This window comes from Stegostoma tigrinum, chromosome 32 (assembly GCF_030684315.1).
Source record: "Stegostoma tigrinum isolate sSteTig4 chromosome 32, sSteTig4.hap1, whole genome shotgun sequence".
NCBI lineage: Eukaryota > Metazoa > Chordata > Chondrichthyes > Orectolobiformes > Stegostomatidae > Stegostoma > Stegostoma tigrinum.
Window position 1 is genome coordinate 8,591,649 of NC_081385.1, and position 21,939 is coordinate 8,613,587.

General features: G+C 40.5%; 1 protein-coding gene across 11 annotated transcripts in view; it reads left to right on the forward strand.

The window, feature by feature from the left end:
- Positions 1-21,939, forward strand: part of LOC125466890 (centrosomal protein of 164 kDa-like) — a 283,480-nt gene that overhangs the window by 49,647 nt on the left and 211,894 nt on the right. For all 11 annotated transcript variants that reach the window (XM_059639128.1, XM_059639131.1, XM_059639132.1 and 8 more), the window contains exons 4-5: positions 6,371-6,482; positions 13,445-13,646. In XM_059639128.1, the coding sequence (XP_059495111.1) occupies positions 6,371-6,482; positions 13,445-13,646 (314 nt within the window). The remainder of the gene's footprint in view (positions 1-6,370; positions 6,483-13,444; positions 13,647-21,939) is intronic.

Below are 21,939 nucleotides of genomic sequence, written 5' to 3' on the forward strand. Positions count from 1 at the left end.
TGTCCTTACGTTGTCACCCATTGAGCTCACCAGATCCTTCTCCCTCCCAAATGGACTTTAATACCCAATTGTGTTCCCAGCCTAAATATATCCCTTTCCCCTTCACTCTGATTCTCCCATCTGCTTCCTAGCTTCCTCTATCTATTCCCCAGGATCCTCTCAGTGGCTCCCACAAGCATCCCCTTATGTTCCATTCCCTACCATTCTAATTAAAGCATCTTTGTCCTAACCTTTTGAGCTCTATCTCGTTTGCCTGTCCCAGTCAGGTTTGCAGGTACCAGCCAGGGTTGTAATCTTGTTTGGGGCTTTGCCCTTGATTGTAAGCATTTGCACAAAGAAATACCTTATTAATGAAGAACAGAAATTACTGAGTCAGGTGAAGGAGCAGCGGTCCGAAAGATTGTGATTTCAAATAAACCTGTTGGACTATAACCTGGTGTCATGTAACTTCTGACCTTGTCCACCCCAGTCCAACACCAGTACTTCCACACAATGAAATTATTGATGTAGCTTTAACTTGGTGGAGCGCAGAGAGAGAGGTCCACTCTGCTGGGTAGATGCCTAATATATAGTCATATTTGTGAACAAGTTTTCCTGGTTTTTACCGAACAGGGTTGCACTCATGAGAGTACTTCCAGTGGGCCGAAATGTTGATGAGTGTTCATAATATACTAATGAATGTAAAACAACCATGAAGAGGCTGTCCCACTTACGGGATTATGACAGATGGATACCAAAGTTTAACCTGCCATCAGGAAACAGGACTTTTCCCTCCAACCCAATTAAGTTCTTATACGTGCCCTTCTAAAAGCTCTCCTGGGCCTAGAATATTACACCACTTGTCTATTTTTTGGATACAAAGCTCGCCAACTACGAAACAGGTCAGTAAATTAACTGGCTTATTCATGGTTGAAAAATTGATTGATGAGACTATCAATATTCTCGCCTCAAAGCATATTATAATATGAGAGCCTTTGCAGTAGAGGGCAGCATTGCCCAATTTTTTTTTTAGTCCATCCTTAACTGCCTTCTCCAGTGATTCATTTAAACATAATGTAGTTGATCAGTCAGCCAAATCTTATGCCTTTTCTGTTGAAAGCAGAATGGTTTGTGTAACCAATCTTTAAAATTTGCACATTTTATTGAAACTTTGCACAATTTGTCCACCGTGTATGGGACAACAGCATAATTGTACTTCATGCTTACCTCCTATTTTCTCCTTTTTTTCCTTTTAAAAGCAAGGGAATAGTTTTAAGGCTGCAGGTTTAGGAGAAGAATAAGGCCATTTGTTCCATCATGTCCATTCCCCCATCCGGTAAAAACATGATTGATCTGATCATCCGCAATCCTACTTTCCTGCCCTTTCCCCGATTCCCTTGCCAGTTAAAAATCCCTGCCTCAGCCTTGAATATCCTTAATGACCCAGCTTCGACTCCTCCCGGTCACACTGGAGAATTCCAAAGATTCACTACCGTCACAGAAGAAATTCTTCTTCATCTCTCACTTGAATGAGTAACTCTGAGAGATGTCCTTTGGTTCTAAACTCAACTACAAGGAGAAGCAACCTCTCCACATTTACTCTGTCAAGCTAAGAATTTTACATGTTTCATTTACATTGCCTCTAATTTTTGTAAACTCCAATGAGTAAATGCCCAACCTACTCAACCCCTCTTCATAAGAAAATTTCTCCACACCCAAGGTCAATGTTATGAACCTTCTCTGAACTGCCTCCAATGTCAATATATCTTGTCTTGGATAAGGGGACCAAAACTGTTCACAATATTCCAGGTGTGGTCTGACCTTTGCCTAGTACAGTTAAAGCAAGACTTCCCTGTTTATTGTATTGAATTCCCTTTGAAACAAAAGCCAACATTCTGTTTGCTTTTCCTAGTACCTGCTGAACTTTTAATATCTGTCATTCTTCATATATAAATATAAGCTAGGAACCATGTAGCACATTGACATGGCAGAAAATGGTACTGTCTACTATTGTTGTCATTTTAATGTGAACCCATGTACTTTGCAGAAAGTGAAGAGGGAATCTGATGATTATGTATTCAATTCTTTGGGCTGTTTGGGGGTAATTTTAGGCGTCGCTGCTCTTACTGACTAAAATCATTCATGTAATTCAATAAAAACTAAGATTTAAATTTGAATTCTACGTGTTAAAAAACCCTATTCCAAGATATTACCAATCTAGACTGGACAAGAGACTTAGAATGAGCCATTAAAATCAGCCAACAGATAACAAGAACCAAGAAAAGACAGATCCTATAAGAAAAAATATCCAAACTAACCCACCCAAAGGACAACTATAGGTCAGACACTTGGATAATAAACCTTTCAGACAGGAAGGTAACAGACACAGAGACAGCTGTTCTAATACTTGGACTCAACTACACCCACAGAGATGCTAACCAAATAGAATTTTTAGCCATGCTAAAAGCCTTACTGAAGATCAACGGCATCAATGAGGAAACACAACAAGCCCTAAGACATGCAGTGGTCCCGACACTGGCCGGAAGGAGCAAACTTGACACTCTCAACACATCAGAAAGGAAGGTCCTAGAATGATTGAAAAATGACAAAAACGTAATACTACCAACAGACAAAGGACGCATGACAGTAATACTAAACAAAAGGGACTCCCTCACTAAAGCACAGACACTACGAACAGACTCACACCCATACTGGCAAGTGCAAATGGGCCCAAAATTGCAACTGGGTAATAAAATAATCCACGCACTAAAGAGACTCAAACAGACCAGACGAATCAATAAAACAGACTACCTAAAAACAAGAAGGGGCAAACATCTCCCCCAATTCTATGGCCTCCCAAAGATACATAAACCAGAAGCACCCCTCAGACCCATAGTCTCCCTCCCAGCCACACCAACACACAGGTTAGCCAAGAGTTACAACGAAGACTAAAGTACCTCGTCAGCAAGTCACACCATTCAATTCACTCAGCCCAGGAGTTCCTCAAATCCCTCAAAGACATAAGAATAGATGGGGATGAGACGATGGTGTCCTTTGACATTACCGCCATATTCACTTTGATTGACATACCACTGGCAAGAGAAACACTAGCAACACACCTGAAAGAACGAGTGACATCAGTTCCACAGATAACATGCTGAAACTACTGGGCCTAAGCTTCACGACCCACTTTACCTTTAATGGCCAAATCTACGAACAGATCAATGGGACACCCATGGGGTCACCAATCTCCGGATCAAAGCAGAAGCAGTGATGCAGATTCTCGAAACTATATCCCTTCCACAAATCTAACCCAAACTATGGATCCAATACATGGACAACACTTCCATCATCGTCGAACGCACTAAACTAGAGGAGACACCCCGAATAATGAACAACACTTTCACCAGCATCAAATTCACCAGGGAAAAGGAAAAGAACAAACAACTCCCATTCCTGGACATCATGGCAGAACGCAGGACCAATGGGGAATTTCTGACGAAGGTCCACAGAAAAGCCACACACACTGATCAAGTACTGAATTTCAACAGTAACCACCTCAACACCCACAATGGTACCCATATAACTGGATCAGACGATGCCTATCCCACAAACAACAACAGGAAGATACTGCACGCCCTAACAGACTTGTCACGCTGCCATATATCAAGAATATATCTGAACTGACTACAAGATACCTAGGACCATTGGGCATTAGAGTAGCACACAAACCCACATCATCCGTATGCCAACTGCTAACTCGAACCAAAGGCCCCTTACCCACTGTGGACAGAACCAACATATTATACAAAATTCCATGCAATGACTGTGACAAACATTACACTGGACAAATAGGAAAAAAATTGACCACAAGAGTACATGAACACCAACTAGCAACAAAAAGACACAACCAATACATGGACGGAAAATATTCAACATGGTGCTCAGTTATGAGTGGTGTACCACAAGAATTGGTTCTTGGTCCTCTTCTATTTGTGAATTTTGTAAATGATTTGGATGAAGGAGTGTAAGGGTGGATTAGTAAATTCGTGGACGATACGAAGGTGGATCGAGCTGTGGATAGTGCAGAGTGCTGTTCTAGGTTACAAGGGGCCATTGATAGGATGCAGAGCTGGGCTGAGAAGTGGCAGATGGAGTTTAATGCTGAAAAGTGTGAGATTATTCATTTTGGAAGGACAAATTTGGAAGCAGAATACAGAGTTAATGGAAAGATTCTCGGTAGTGTGGAGGAGCAGAGGGATCTTGGGGTTTGTGCCCACAGTTCCCTGAAAGCTGCCACCCAGGTGGATAGGGTTGTTAAGAAGGCATATGGTATGTTAGCTTTCATTAGTAGAGGGATTGAGTTCAAGAGCCGAGAAGTTATGCCCCAGCTATACAAAAGCCTGGTTCAGCCGTATCTGGAGTATTGAGTCCCGTTCCAGTTACCTCATTACAGGAAAGATGTGGAAGCCTTGGAAAAGGTGCAGAGGAGATTTGCCAGGATGTTGCCTGGAATGGAGGGAAGGTCTTACGAGGAAAAGCTGAGAGAGCTAGGGCTTTAGAAAGACGAAGGATGAGAGGTGACTTGATAGAGGTGTACGAAATGATCAGAGATATCGATAGAGTGGACAGCCAGAGATTTTTTCCCTGGGTGGAGGTAACTATTACGAAGGGGTATAGTTTTAAAGTGAGTGAAGGTAGATGTAGAGGAGACGTCAGAGGTAGGTTCTTTACTCAGAGAGTAGTAGATGTGTGGAATGCATTGCTGGCGAGGGTAATAGAGTTGGCCTCATTAGGGGCATTTAAGGGGCTATTAGATAGGCACATGGATGATAATATAAGGTAGGGGTGGAGATGAGATAGGCCTTACGATTAGGGTAAAAGTTTGGCACAACATGGTGGGCCGAAGGACCTGTACTGTGCTGTACTATTCTGCGTTCTGTGTTCTAATATTCACCTATCTCCTTTCACATGGATAAGGAGAACCACCAGTTTGTTTGGCACAACACCAGGATCCTAGGACAGTCCAAATAGGGACAAGCATGGCAATTTCTAGAGGACACCAAGAAGGCCATCAACAAATACATAGAACTAGAACCTATATATACACCACTGCAAAGGAAAACTGGAAGTGAGGTAATCAAATCCAAAGGACCCCAGAGTTTAAATACCACGCAGGAAAACACAGCTTCATTGGAGGCTGCACCGATGATGTTACTCAGAAGGATAATGAAACATCTGTGAACCAATGAATCAACTTGGTCAGTGAACCAACCACAGCAAATTTGAAGGCTTCTCATCTGCATGTCTTGGTCACAACTACACAGCATATTTACCCACAATATTGTTTGGGTTCTCTAATTCTAATATACTTCTGTATGTATAATAAAATTGCATAGTTTTACAAAAATGATCATTTGTACTTTCTGTACTTAATGTAATCATTACAGCTATATAATCAAGCTCTGAGTATTTGAAGTTTAGAACTGGTCATTAAAGGCATTAATCAAAGAGCATGGTTTTGTGGAGTCGTTTGTTATGGAATTCAAGTCCTTTGGCATAAACTGTGAAAATGGTTGGGTTGAAGTTTGTGGCTTAATGCTTGGGACCTTTTAATTTATATTTTCACGCTCCTGATTTTATTTCATCAGCTTTGTGCAACAGATTAATGTCACAGTGAATTTGTGACTTTTAACAGCAGGAGATGAATTATGAATTCTCTTCTGCATAAAGATGACACAACTAATAATGCAGCAGACAATGGATGGATCTTGCCAAGCATGAGACAGCTAAGTTTGACTGATGGTGCCTGTTTAGTGTGCATGTGTTAGTTAGCCATGCTCAGAAATGTAGTGGCTGCTCTTGTGGTTCACAGTGTGAGTCTTTAGTTGATGTGTTTCGAGCAGAATATGCTTTCTAGTTTACATTGTTCAGCACAATGAGATATTTTCAACTTGAAGCAGAGGAAAACTTGGGTTCTACGTATAAATAATGGCTGATCTAATATTTAAGCACAGTTTGTAGGTGCACAGTCCATCTAAGCTTTTCCTTTCTTACCTAGTATGTACCACTGATCTTAATCATAAATTTAGAGGGAATATGGGAGGAAAGAAAGGATTGAACTTATGTGACTTGAAAACTGTGTTAGTTTCTCTGCTTCTAATACTTCTTATAAGATGAATAGCTCTCTGGATTAGTAGGAAACCAATGTGTCAAATTCTGTCTTTTGATTAATTCAAAGATACATTCCCCACCAGTAAACTTCCAGTTAGAATGTTTTGCTGTTTTATTGTCTCACACCTGAACTTCGAAAGCCACAGTAGAAGGAATTATGAGACTGTGTTACTTAATATTTTATTCGGATGACTAAAAAGAATTGTTTAATCTTCAGAAATCCAAGAATATGCTCGTGAGATAGGAATTGATCCTGAAAATGAGCCAGAGCTTATGTGGTTAGCAAGAGAAGGTATTGTGGCGCCTTTGCCCCAGGAATGGAAACCCTGGTAAGTTGACAGAAACCCAGTTGACTTTTCATATGATTTAAGTAAAATATAATAATGTGAAAGTGAAAAATATACAACAATATTATTATAAGTTTAGATCTTCCAAATTTGGGTATTGTCAAATGAGTGAATTTTGAATTATGTAATATTGATAATTATATTTGTTGCTGAGAGTGTCAATAGTGGCAGCAAATTGAATGGTTGATATATACTTATACAGTAGTGAAGTGAAGGATTTTTTAAACTGTAGCTTATTATCACAGTGCTAAATATGCTTAGTGACTACAAACCTGCCCCTGCCCATGTAGAATTCTCAGACATTATGAGCTTCCTTCTGTTACCATTCCAATTGCATGCAATATTGCAAGACCAAATTCTTCTGTCTCTATCATTTGAAATGAAGAGTAATCTTGTTAACCACTAATAGTATCAGAGATAATGGGAACTGCAGATGCTGGAGAATTCCAAGATAATAAAATGTGAGGCTGGATGAACACAGCAGGCCAAGCAGCATCTCAGGAGCACAAAAGCTGACGTTTCGGGCCTAGACCCTTCATCAGAGAGGGGGATGGGGAGAGGGAACTGGAATAAATAGGGAGAGAGGGGGAGGTGGACCGAAGATGGAGAGTAAAGAAGATAGGTGGAGAGAGTATAGGTGGGGAGGTAGGGAGGGGATAGGTCAGTCCAGGGAAGACGGACAGGTCAAGGAGGTGGGATGAGGTTAGTAGGTAGCTGGGGGTGCGGCTTGGTGTGGGAGGAAGGGATGGGTGAGAGGAAGAACCGGTTAGGGAGGCAGAGACAGGTTGGACTGGTTTTGGGATGCAGTGGGTGGGGGGGAAGAGCTGGGCTGGTTGTGTGGTGCAGTGGGGGGAGGGGACGAACTGGGCTGGTTTGGGGATGCAGTAGGGGAAGGGGAGATTTTGAAACTGGTGAAGTCCACATTGATACCATATGGCTGCAGGGTTCCCAGGCGGAATATGAGTTGCTGTTCCTGTAACCTTCGGGTGGCATCATTGTGGCAGTGCAGGAGGCCCATGATGGACATGTCATCTAGAGAATGGGAGGGGGAGTGGAAATGGTTTGCGACTGGGAGGTGCAGTTGTTTGTTGCGAACTGAGCGGAGGTGTTCTGCAAAGCGGTCTCCAAGCCTCCGCTTGGTTTCCCCAATGTAGAGGAAGCCACACCGGGTACAGTGGATGCAGTATACCACATTGGCAGATGTGCAGGTGAACCTCTGCTTAATGTGGAATGTCATCTCGGGGCCTGGGATAGGGGTGAGGGAGGAGGTGTGGGGACAAGTGTAGCATTTCCTGCGGTTGCAGGGGAAGGTGCCGGGTGTGGTGGGGTTGGAGGGCAGTATGGAGCGAACAAGGGAGTCACGGAGAGAGTGGTCTCTCCGGAAAGCAGACAGGGGAGGGGATGGAAAAATGTCTTGGGTGGTGGGGTCGGATTGTAAATGGCGGAAGTGTCGGAGGATGATGCGTTGTATCCGGAGGTTGGTAGGGTGGTGTGTGAGAACGAGGGGGATCCTCTTAGGGCGGTTGTGGCGGGGGCGGGGTGTGAGGGATGTGTTGCGGGAAATCTTTTCCCGCAAAATCATATCCCGCAACACATCCCTCACACCCCGCCCCCGCCACAACCACCCTAAGAGGATCCCACTCGTTCTCAGACACCACCCTGCCAACCTCCGGATACAACGCATCATCCTCCGACACTTCCGCCATTTACAATCCGACCCCACCACCCAAGACATTTTTCCATCCCCTCCCCTGTCTGCTTTCCGGAGAGACCACTCTCTCCGTGACTCCCTTGTTCGCTCCATACTGCCCTCCAACCCCACCACACCCGGGACCTTCCCCTGCAACCGCAGGAAATGCTACACTTGTCCCCACACCTCCTCCCTCACCCCTATCCCAGGCCCCGAGATGACATTCCACATTAAGCAGAGGTTCACCTGCACATCTGCCAATGTGGTATACTGCATCCACTGTACCCGGTGCGGCTTCCTCTACATTGGGGAAACCAAGCGGAGGCTTGGGGACCGCTTTGCAGAACACCTCCGCTCAGTTCGCAACAAACAACTGCACCTCCCAGTCGCAAACCATTTCCACTCCCCCTCCCATTCTCTAGATGACATGTCCATCATGGGCCTCCTGCACTGCCACAATGATGCCACCCGAAGGTTGCAGGAACAGCAACTCATATTCCGCCTGGGAACCCTGCAGCCATATGGTATCAATGTGGACTTCACCAGTTTCAAAATCTCCCCTTCCCCTACTGCATCCCCAAACCAGCCTAGTTCGTCCCCTCCCCCCACTGCACCACACAACCAGCCTAGCTCTTCCCCCCCCCCCCCCACCCACTGCATCCCAAAACCAGTCCAACCTGTCTCTGCCTCCCTAACCGGTTCTTCCTCTCACCCATCCCTTCCTCCCACCCTAAGCCGCACCCCCAGCTACCTACTAACCTCATCCCACCTCCTTGACCTGTCCATCTTCCCTGGACTGACCTATCCCCTCCCTACCTCCCCACCTATACTCTCTCCACCTATCTTCTTTACTCTCCATCTTCGGTCCACCTCCCCCTCTCTCCCTATTTATTCCAGTTCCCTCTCCCCATCCCCCTCTCTGATGAAGGGTCTAGGCCCGAAACGTCAGCTTTTGTGCTCCTGAGATGCTGCTTGGCCTGCTGTGTTCATCCAGCCTCACATTTTATTATCTTGTTAACCACTAAAACTTGCTCACCCAATTTGATCGCTGTGACAAATCTTACTTAACTACTCTTCTCCAACTCTTTTAATATCCTTCCTAAGTAAGTAGTTAAACATCTCAATCGATTTTACATTAAGAACACGACAGTTCACATTCTAACAACCTTTAATGATGAAAGACTAAGAACTGGACAGGAGCAACGGGATTTGGGTATCAATGAACACAAATCCCCTGAGGGTGATATGCACATAAAAAAGGCTGATGGAATATACATTTTATTTCAGGCAGTTGCGACAAAATGGGAAAGAAGTTATGCTTCAGTTGTGTCAGGCCATCGTAGGATGCATTTGAGTACTATATTCCGTTTTAGATAGTTCTCGACAGTTTGTACAGTGGGTTTTATAAAGTTATGTAAATTTGAAGTATGTTCCCTTCATCTTAGATGGTAGAACAGAGCATGTAGTTGAGGTATTTTAAAAACAAAAGGAATTAGAAAGGGTAGGCATGGAGAAACTGCTTTTTTCTAGTGGACCAAGCAAATTGGTGCAGTTTTAAAATGAGATCTCAACTGTTCAGGGGCGCTGTTATGAACATTTTGTCTTAGAAATTTAGAACTTTCTGTTCACTATTGCCACCTCCTTCTGTTCGAAAAAGCCCTGCCTCCACCCAAAAGCTTTGGATGATCAGTTTGTTGGGCAAGGTTATCAAGGATGGGCTACTTAAGTTGTTACAGATCTGCCATAATGTGACTTAGTGGTGGACTAGCTTAATGGTCTGAATGGCACCCTGTTGCCTCTATGTAAGAATAGTACTGACCCTGATTTATGTAATATATCAAGGCTATTTTTTAGACATCTCTATGGTCATCATATTCCTGATGTGGGACTTGAACCTGGACCTTCCGGCCCAGACATCTGGTAACTTGCAACAACACAGCGTGGAGCTGGAGGAACACAGCAGGCCAGGCAGCAGCAGAGGAGCAGGAAGGCCAACATTTTGGGTCGGGACCCTTCTTCAGAACATCAGCTTTCCTGCTCCTCTGATACTGCCTGGCCTGCTGTGTTCCTCCAGCTCCACGCTGTGTTATCTCAGACTCCAGCATCAGCAGTTCTTACTGTCTTTATTAGGCACCGTGCGACCCTTTTTGTGCTTGGGCATTTTAGGTACATTGACTCATTGCTTAAAACACGTTTCTGTTGTTTTTCTACCTTCCTACAGTTTTGGAAGAAAAATGTTGCATTTATAAACAATGTGAAGTCAGCTGTTCTTTATGAATGGGTATTCCCTTTTACCCATTAATTCCTGCTCAGGCATTCAGACTTTCATGTTTGCGACAGTAAATCCCTTGTTAGGGATTGTAGGGATACTTTGTAGATTAATGACAGAATGAATATACCAGAATTTGCCAGACTTGTGTCATGTGTCTGGCTGTACTGCTCAGTTATGTACTATGTTAGAGTCATAAAATCATAGAGTCCTACAGCATGGAGACAGGCCCTTCAGCCCAAACTGATCCATGCCAACCAAAATGCCCGTCCATGCTAACCCTATTTCCCTACGTTTGGCTTTTTTTCCTTCTAAACCTTTCCTATCCAAGAATTTGTCCAAATGCCTTTTAAATGTTGTTAATGTACCAGGCTCAACCACTTCTGCTGGCAGTGCATTTCATATGCGCACCATCCTCTGTATAAAAAAGTTGCCCCTCAGATTCCCATGTATTCTTTCTCCTCTTGCCTTAAACTGATGCTCACTGGTCTCTGATTCCCCAAGGTTATTGTAGCAAAATCATGAGAAGTGCTGACATATGAAACATTTCTCCCTTTTACCAACAGCAGGATTATGGTCTTTGAATGTCTGCTTTATTCATACAATATTAACTTTCCAACCTACTGCAATTTACACTGCAGCAGTCATATCGTGGGAATAGTATCAATGGCACAAAGTCACTATATGTAGCAAAACAATATACATAACTTCATTCTTATTTATCTTTCATTATGTTGGATCTTAAAAAATGATACTGTTTGCATAGTTACACAAGTTCAACACCATTGAAAATAGTGCAGGGAGCTGTCAAGGGAAGAATTGCAAAAAGGGAAAGTAGAGGAATGGGAGGAATTGGTGAGAGTATCCAAGTTGGTTTTATGTAAACGACTGTATTGATGTTATACAGAATCTTTATAATGTTTACATTCTAACTAATAAATTAAAAATCCACACATTCTAAAAATTCAAATGAAACAATCAGCAATAAATTTTGGCAGTCTAGTGTTCACCTGGCAAAAAATAAAAACAGCTGCTGCCTGATGATTAAGTGCCAGGAAGCACACAGGAGCCATTTATTCCTTTGTATACTCTGGGCTCCTGACATTTATTGCTTAATTATAAGTTTCAGTATAGAATAGACAGTGTTTGTTTAGTCATAAATACACCATTTTGAAGTTCAGTGCAGCCTGCATAAAATCAGTTAATAAAGTCATATTCCACTTAAAATTTGAAACACAGTATAGTAATTTATAATGTGATGAATTGATCTTAAATGGCATTAAAAATTGATCAAAATTTATATTTCATCTGCAGATTAAGCTTTAAAAATGTTGTGTTTGAATTAGCCTAAATTTGTAATCAGTTGTCATTAAAGATGTATTTTTCTCCCTTCTTTTGCATATTTGGGAAAACAAGTTTACTGTAGCATTATACTTCGTCATTCTCCGCGTTTTCTCAACTGGAGTTAATTTTATGCATAAGACACTCTCAATGGACAAATTGCATCCAAACTGATCAGCGGATTAATTACAACATTGCAGTCTCCATATTCTGGCCCATCCTTCAGCCAGTGTGGAATTAATTTACGTGATCTGTCATTGTAGCCAAGTCGATTCATCTCAATGACCCTGAAAAATTGAGATTGCTGGCAAAGCTCAGCAGGCCTGGCTGCATCTGTGGAGAGAAATCAGACTTAACATTTCAGGCCTGGTGACCCTTCCTCAGAACTGATGGTAGCTAGGAAAGTGTTAGTTTATAAGCAAAAGATAGAGTAGGGGAAGGGTGTGAGGAGTAAACAATAGGTAAGGATAGATAATAAAATGTGAGGCTGGATGAACACAGCAGGCCAAGCAGCATCTCAGGAGCACAAAAGCTGACGTTTCGGGCCTAGACCCTTCATCAGAGAGCTCTAGGCCCGAAACGTCAGCTTTTGTGCTCCTGAGATGCTGCTTGGCCTGCTGTGTTCATCCAGCCTCACATTTTATTATCTTGGAATCTCCAGCATCTGCAGTTCCCATTATCTCAGGTAAGGATAGAGTTCAGTGAGAGAGAAGAACAGTTGGGTAGACAAAGAAGATGATAACAATCTGGCTAAGAGGGTGAATAGATGTTAATGGACACTGTTAGTGGCTAACGGTAGTGTGAAATGGTAGGCCATGTGATAACAAGGCCTGGTGTGTGATGTGGGGGACTGGAACATGGGAGAGTTTAAAATTATTGAACTGGATATTGAGTCCGGACGGCCGCACGGCCCCTAAATGGGTTACCCTGAAAAATTGTTGGCATACATCCATTGTAGTCTTTCCAAAAATAGAGCACCATGAACTGAACACAGAATTCTAAATTACATCTCACCAGTTTTCTATTTAATAATTGCAGTTACAATTTATCTAATTCGATCAACTGGTAGAAGTTGCAGTGGAGAATGAATGGAGTTATTTGACCCATTGTGAGCCCTGCAGCTTGAGCTAGCTACACTTTCTGTTTCTCACACTTTCTCCAGCTTGTCTTGTTTATTTTCTTGGCAGGCGCTCATCCAGTTTTCTCTGAAGTGTGTTAAACAGAATAAATGTTCCTTTAACTTCCTCTGTCATGGTCGTTTCACTGTGTCACCAATTCCACCTCCTCAAAGATTACTTATTGTACAAGAACATTTCAAATTTAGCCTCAATAACCTGAGTAAATTCAAACTAAAACTAAAAATATGTGAAACACAGCTTTTTTTTTGTAGTCGGACTAAGTTGTAACTTTGCACAAGTATTTTTGTAAACCAAAATACATCTGCTACTGTTTCATAACTCACTTTGGGTATACTGAAATTTTGTTATTACTTTCTCAATACGAATTCCTTTGTCTAATTTTGCTTTCTGTGTGTCAGTGATGATTGGCATGGTACCATAATATGAAAAGCTAGATTATCATGGATTTTGGAGATGGTTCAAAAAAATACATTTTTGCATGATTACTTTGTCTTGTCCGAGGCAGCCAAGATGTCACTGGAGATGTCTATTACTTTAACTTTGTATCGGGCCAGTCAACTTGGGATCATCCATGTGATGAACAGTACCGAAATCTGGTTTCTTTGGAGCGTGAAAAATTGCTTGCTCTGAGTGGAAGCAAAAAGAAAGAAAAGAAAAAGAAGGAAAAAAAAGAAAAGAAAGAAAAAGAGCAACTTAAATCTGCCACAGTGAGTCTTAATTTAGTTATGTCAACTGTGCATTGTTTTTTACTTCTCCGTCTTTGTCTGTTGTAATTCCACCTTTACTTTCTTTCCTGTTAAAAGGTATTGACCTCCTCACTGCTGTACAGTTTCACAGGTGCTGGTGGCTATCTCAAAGAAGTGGCATGTCCTATGTCAGAGCTTTGTAGATGATCATTAGCAAGCTGTTGCTAAGTCCCGAGCTCACTTGTTATTTCACAATTGCGTGCTTTTAGCAATTTTTTGAATAATAATTTTGGATTGGGGACCTGGTCAAACTGCCTTGAATCTGCTTTCCCCTACCCTCATGGTATTTAGATGAATTGTAATGCCTCACTAACTGAGTTGATTTAGCACACTGTGATCAAACTTGTGCATATGTAGATGAATTTGGGCAGAATGGCCTGTTTCCCTGATGTAATTTGCATATGTTTCTACATAGGTGTACTTGCTGTGACTCAGCTTCTTGCTGTATAAATGGACAGAGCCATTAGATATGGCTTTTTTTTCTTCTAACTCCCTTTTGAGGCACCAAAGAAATATTAAATTGAAATTTTATTTGTACTTGTGCAACGTAAGTAGCTGGTATCAAAGTAATTTAGTAAAGACTTGAAAATCCTCTTCAGTCTTCAATGCAATCATGTCTTTGGTGCCTTGAACTACCACTTTTTTCGATTAGTATTCACAGTTCGTAGTTAATTAGCATTAAGACTGAATGAAGCATTGCTTTCCACAAAGTAACTCATTCACGTATGAACTGCAATCCCTATTTTTTCTAGTTGTTTTTCAGAGGGGAAATCTGACAAAATGTGATACAAGAGTTGCAAATATTGTCATTTCAAGTTCCAATTATTTATCATAGACAGAGGTCTAGGTGATTATGTGAGCCTTTGTCACATGCAAGTTAGCATGACTATTAAAATAAGTATATACATTTTAAAAATTTTATTAATATGCTGAATTGTAAATCTTTGCAAATATGATAATTTTAAAAAGTGAAGATGATTTTACATTCAGATGGCAAAGCTGCAGCCACAAAGCAGAGACAGCTGCAGACAGGATTACTGCACTAGTGGCCCTGACACACTATTCCAGGCAGTGCTCTGCTTCAGCACAGAACTAAAGAATTACATCTACATTTTTGACATAAAACGCTGGAAGCCTCAGCAGGTCAGACAACGTCTGTGCAGAGATGGAAAGAGTTAATGTTTCAAGAATGTTTTGGGTGAATGACCTTTCATCAGAGTATCAAAAAGACAAGTATCATGAACGTAAAACATTGCTTTTGTTCACCTCTTTGTAGATGCTGCCTCACCTCGTGAGATTTCCAGTATCTTTTGTTCCTAATTTACCGAACTAGAATTTGTTCTCCTACAAATTTTAACTTCGTCAAGAACATGAGAATTTGGATTTTAAAATTGTAGGACTCCATGTCATTTAAGGAGCAATGTTGACACCTAACTCATTCTCTAATCTATAAATTATTGGTCTAATTGGACTTCTGCAGGTTTTAAAGTTTTGGATTTGCCTATTTATTTGTAATGACTACGTGGATCGCAAGGAGAAATTGCTGGGGAAGCTGACAGGTATGAAGGTGAATAAATCACCCAGGCTATGCCCCAGGGTTTTGAAGGAGATAGCTGAGGAGATTGTGGAGGTGGTGATCTTTCAGGAATACTGGACTCAGAGTCCCAGAGGACTGAAAAATGACAAATGTCATACTGTTTATAAAGGGAGAGAGGGAGAAGATGGGAAATTACAGACAGGGTAACCTGACCTTGGTTGTTGGTAAGATTTTAGAAACTGTTATTAAGGATGAGATTGTGGAATATTTGGAAATGTATAGTAAAAGAGAGCTGAGTCAGCATGGCTTCATCGAAGGCAGGTCATGCCTTACAAGTCTGGTGGAATTCTTTGAGGAGATAACGGACATGTTAAACAAAGGAGAGCCAATGATGTATCTATTTGGAAGGCATTTGACAAGGTGTCCTATAAGAGGCTGCTAAATAAGATGAGCCCTGGTGTTAGAGGAAAGGCAGTGGCATGGATAGAGGATTGGCTGACATTCAGAAGGTAGAGAATGGTGATAAAAGGGTCATTTTGAAGATGGCAGTCAGTGACTAGTGGAGTTCTGCAGGGATCAGTGTTGGGACCACAACGATTCTCGTTATACTTTAACAATTTGGATGAAGGAACTGAAGACATTAGTGCTAGGTTTGCAGATGACACTAAGAGCGAGTTTTGAGAAAGCAGGGAGGCTGCAGAAGGGCTTGACAAGATAGAGAATGGACAAAGAAGTGGCAGGTGGAATACAACGTTGGAAAGTGTGAGGTTATCTACTTTGATGGGAAGAATAGTGGCATACACAGTTTTCTAAATGATTGAAAGACTTCAGAAATCTGAAGCACAAAGGGACGTAGGAAACCTAGTTCCAGATTCTCTTCAGGTACACGCTTAGATTCACTTGGCAGTTAAGAAGGCAAATGCAATGTTAGCATTTATTGTGAGAGAGTGAAAATATAAAAGTGGAGAAGTACTGTTAGTCTGTATAAAGCTCTGGTCAGACTGCATTTGGAATGTTGTGAGCGGTTTTGGGCCATGTGTCCAATGAGGGAAGTGCTAGCCTTGGAGGGGTTCCAGTGGCGAAAGAATGATCCCAGGAATGAAGGGCTTGTCATATGAGGAATGATTGAGGACTCTGCATCTATACCCGGAGTTCAGAAAGATAAGACGGGTCTGATTGAAGCTTGCAAAATACTGAGACGCCTGGATAGACTGGACATGGAGAAGAAGTTTCCAATAGTAGGAGAGACTAAAACCCAAGGATTCAACCTCAGAGTGAAGGGACAATCCTTTGGAACTGAGGTGAAGTGAAGTTTCTTGAGTCTGAGGGTGTTGAATATGTGGAACTCATTGCTGCAAAGGGCTGTTAAGGCCAAGTCTTTGAAACTGGTAGATTTTTGGTTAGTAAATGGATCGTGGGTTTCAGAGAAAAGGCATCAGAATGGAGCTGAGAAACATAACACCCATGATTAAATGACAGAGCAGAGACTATGGGGCGAATGGTCTCATTCTGCTCCTTTGTCTTATGGTCCAATGGTCTAAATGCTGAAGTGAAAAATAGTCTTACAATGGAACAGAGCTACTATTAACAGCTTTAAGCGAAGCACAAGTAATCTTTTAAAACCAGTTTTTATTCAGCACCTCTGCTAGTATTTTTTTTCTGTGCTTTTGTCAGTTTTTAAGTGCATAATACGTGGAAAAAAGAAGTTATAGCAAAATAAGCCAGCCTAAAATGCTAACCGCAATGTGTCCAGCCTTCCTCCACTCTATTCTGTATTGTAAACTGATTATTTGCAAACAATTCCCACTTACTTTGGGATTCCAGATACAATTATGGCTATCATTGTAGAGGTTTGTTCACTTTCATGAAGTATTGGGCAAAAGGGAATTAGCCTCTCTACAAATTTCGATAATCATAAACTGAGTAGCAGCATGTAACATAATTCATAGTTAGGAGAGGAAATATTTAAAATATCTCCAAGCTGAATTACATATTCAAGCCTTTTTTTATCCTTTGTTTAGGGAAACGAGTTAGAACCAGGAATACTTCCTCCTTCATCTTATTGTAACCTAGCTCACGATCCTCCTCACCATTTTACAAGTCTTGAGTGTTTTCCTGATACACAGATTAGGATTGATGATACAGACCAGAAAGAGGTCAGGTCCTTGCAACCATCTTTGAAGCCATTTCTAGTCAATAAATCTCTAACTGTCAATTTCCCAAGTAATCTACAAACTCTTAAAAGAGAAAATTTTAATAAAAAAATATTTGCAGACCTCGAGAAAATTCTAGGAAGAACGGTTTCTTTCAGTCCAAGACTTCTAGCTTGTCGCAGTGGTCTGGATAGGCCGGAAGAAACCAGGAAGGGTCCTGAGGCAGGTAAATGCTGGAGTTTCTCTGATTTCAATTTGGATAGAATGAGCATAGGAGATGTAATAAGTAAAGAGCCAGCTAACATATCAAAGTCAACAAAGTGTGAGAAGTTTGCAGAAACGCTACAGCCTGACAACAAAAGAATGTCACTTGCACTTAAGGAGCAGGTAATTGTATTCAGTAATCCAGAAAACGAGAAAATATCCATTGAAAATCTTCAGAGAAGTAATCCAATTCAGAATAAACAACCAATTGATGAGATACCACAGAGTATTATAGAAGAAGACCAAGTTAATGAAAACTTGCCAGAGGGGGTTGTTGTCTTGCCAGTTTGTGACACACAAAATTCATGTTGCAATCCTGGCTGTAAAGCTAATATGCCACAAAGTGAGTACTTAAAGATGTCAACATTAAGTGTTGAAGAGTGCTTGATTACAAAGGTGCAAACTGATCAGAACAAATTTGATAGGGTAATAAGTGAGCCCAGGCTGCAAGACTCCAAAACTGTGCAAAATGGACAAACCACTGAACTATTTGAGAATCCAGCAACTGGAAACATCAAACTTAAACCAATTGGCTGCTTATGCAAAGTCTTAACCATAGAAAAACTTCATGATACAGAAGGCAATACAATGAAAACATTGAACCAAGTTAATATTCCAGAATCAAATTTGAGTGAATTAGTTAACAAAGACTTAGTTACGGAAAAAGTTGATAGAAATTCTTTTATTTCAACTTCTTTGAATCATGTGCCACAGAAAGCTGATCAGAGTATGTATGATATTCTTGAACAGGACAAGGATTTTAAATCAGAGAAAAATGTCACCATAGCCAATGTAGATTGTGATGTTCATAACTACTTCAATGAGCCGAACTTGAACAATTCAGGAAAAGAATTTGACAGCTTGTCATCTTCACATGCATTCCTGAAAGAAAATAGTGCCATTGCTTGTGACAGCTGGCTTCACAGTTCAGTCTGCAAGGAATGTGAGGAAGATTCTTATTCAGAGGATCAGAGATTTTACCAGGAAATTCTCAAAAAAGTAAAAGCAAACAGAGAAATTAATAGAGAACTTCCTGAAAGCATAGAGAAAATTACACAAGGCGGACAAACTCCTGATCTATGTAACAATCAAAGTGAAGATATTGATTATGGATTTCATTCGGATGTTTGTAACTACGAACCTCATCCGATTCTTTTAGCTACCTCACATAGTGAGGATGAAATTATTGGAGTTGAACATGGAGTTGCAGGATCTATAGATGGGCTGCATGAAATAGCTGAATGTACAGGGTGCGGACAAGCAGCCTTTTTGAACTCACAGTTATGCCTTCAAACTGGACCAGCTTCTGGAGTAGCCGTTCTAACTGGATTAACAGGTTTGGAAGAAGATTCTGTTGTGAATTTTGATCAAGAGGCATGCAATAGCACTAATTGGAATCTTAGAATTGAGGACCATCAGGCAGAGAGTAATGGAAAGGCAGAAGAAACTGTAAGTAAGATAGTTGCTGCTTATATATATTCTAGAATTGTTAAATTGTGAAATAAAGCTTACCTAGAATTTGGGAAATGCAGAACGATGAAATTATATATCATTTACTAGAATTGTACGTTGGACAGATTATATTCAAGGATCTTCAGTTACATATTAATAGAAATTTCAATTCCACTTATTCTAACTGACATGGATGATAAGAAGCCACAGGTGCAATTACATCCTCTCTACTAATAGTTAACTTCATATTGAAGGTGGGAATGTGCTACACTTTGGCAGTCAACATGGCCATTGCAAAACTTTTAGAAAGATGCCATTTTGTATTTTGTTTTTGTTTCTAGTTTATTCTGAACTTTGTGATTTAAGAAGCAAATACTTCCTCAACCGATTAACTGAATGATTAGTATCCCTTAATTATTACTAGATCGTCTATACCTCTTTTGAATCAGGTTGAAACTTTTCTGTTTGGGTTGGCAACTGTTGTTTCTCATGTTTTGAACAATCTTAGCCCATTTGATAGCCACAATTAATCGTAAAATAGATCTGGTATTACACAGAATAGGATTGCCACGTTAAATTTGAACTAAATCCAGTACTTTGACTAAGGATCAGTGTAATAAAGATTACTCAACATTAGAGTCCTTTAAGCATTCTGAATTACCCTAGATTTTGAATGCCAGTAATCTGTAAATCTGGTGCTCTCATTTGGTTGCTTGTATTTCCCAAGTGCTGCAAAGGTTAGACTAATATTCAACCAAAATTCTCTCTGCTCCAAAGTTGTGTAATAATATCTCAGAACAGGTTGTTTAGAAAAAAATGTAGAATATAAGAAATGAACCTTCAAAGGCTGCAATGCCAAGGTCTATGATATTGTAAGTACATTGTGTACAGTATTGTAATTAATCCCATGATTTGAATTTCTCATTTTCTGATTACATTTACAATCTGTAGTGAACAGTGAGAGTTCAAACCCTTTGTTCATGACTGCTGAACAGTTATTCTGGTGTTTCATCTTTTTAAATTTTTGCAAACTTTCTGAAATGTCTTAAAAATATTTAGTCCATCAAAGCAAAGTCCCCTTCAATTTTTTTTTCATGTAGCCTATCCTTTTAAGTGTGCGGTATTTAAAACTCTTTGCATGGCCGCGCACATCGTATTGGAAACGGGTTAATTTTTACAGGCCTACCCAATATTGTCTTTGTTACTGTGCTGCTGCACGTGCACAATTTCAAGGAAAATTTGCTTGCAGATTTGTCAATATTAATGCACAAGAATGAAAGTCCTTCCTTCTACTTTGGGTACCAGATAGCTGTATCCAATGTTCCTGTATTGTGCTCTAGCCATGTGCTCAGCCCTCTCTCAGAAGAGATCTCTTTCACACCAGTACAATATTTTCCTTGCCAATGAACTGCCTCTATGTGAGAGGTTGCAAATTAATTGCTAATTAGTGCCAAGTCAGTGGTAGCTTTGTGCCAGACATCTATCCGTGAGGAACTGGTTTTAGACCTATCATTGTCAATTTTTAAAATCAGTGATCTGTTTATTGATCATTGAAATAAGTAAATTTTGAAACCACTTATAATGTTACTGTCAGAAATGAAGGGTTCTTTTGAGTAAGGCACCATTATGTTCTTCTATCCTGTGCCTTTGCTTCCATCGCACCCCATGTTTTGATGAACTTGTGACTGTTACGGTGGGTAAATGAGTGGAGCAGAATTGAAAGAACACCAAATGCACTGAGTTTGTCAAAAGCAGCCAGTGAGCCGAAAGTTTTCTTTCCGTTTCTGGAAATTTCTTTTTTAATTTTTTTTCCATTTTAATATATTTTCCCACCTTTTGGTCTGCAGTCCACTCACAGGGGATAGAATGAGGAAGTGATGTGCAACACCTCAGTGACCCATGTCATCTTCTACTTTATCATTAACTGTGCTGGTTGGTGTTGCTTACTAGTTGGTGAGCAGCCTACTGCCTTGGGAAAATTATGTCCTATTCATGGCAGAGATCATGATTTTAAGCTTTGTCGTACTCTTCTGAACCATGTCCAGAAATTAGGGAGCAAAAATGCTACAAACAGTGAGCAGGTCAACCTTCATCATTTAATGTATGTTATCATCTAATATGATCTGAAGGAATACTTGAGACTTAATAAATTGCAACAAGAGGTGGATATGTTAACTAAGAATTAACAGGGTTTGAATTGGTTGTATTAATGTGGGACGTAGTAATCAGTGGAGTGAGAGTTTTAATTCTCACAGAAAAGTGTGGATTTGAATTCTATTCAAATACATTTACATTCTCATATATAACATTGTTATTCTAGGTTGGTTGAGTCAAAATGTAAAGTTTTGGTGTATGATCACCATTGTTTTCGGAAAGTGAGATTTAACACCAGTGGAACAATTAAGCCACCCCAATGGGTTTTTTCTTTATCAAAGAGGCAATGAGATCTGGCCTTAACACTTGCATTATCATACGGGAACATTTTTTTTCTCTCTCAGAATGTGACCATCGTGAATATTTTGAATAGATTGTTAACTTCTGTGGATAACATTTATTTTTTAAAAAATGATTTATTGAGTAATTGTAATCATTATTTGTGACAAATTTTGGAAGACCGAAGGCAATACTACGGACAATATATGAAATTATATTAAAATTCAATACGTTGTACACAAAACTGCAGAAATTTCATTTGGAAACTCCCCAGTCTGTGCTGACCTTTTACGTTATTGGACTGTGCCAAAGAATCAAGTATGAATAGACTTACAATTTTGATGGGAATTAAATTTGTGAATAAGCTTCGCATAAACTTTTCTGCATTTTAATTTAACCAAACACTTCTGGATTA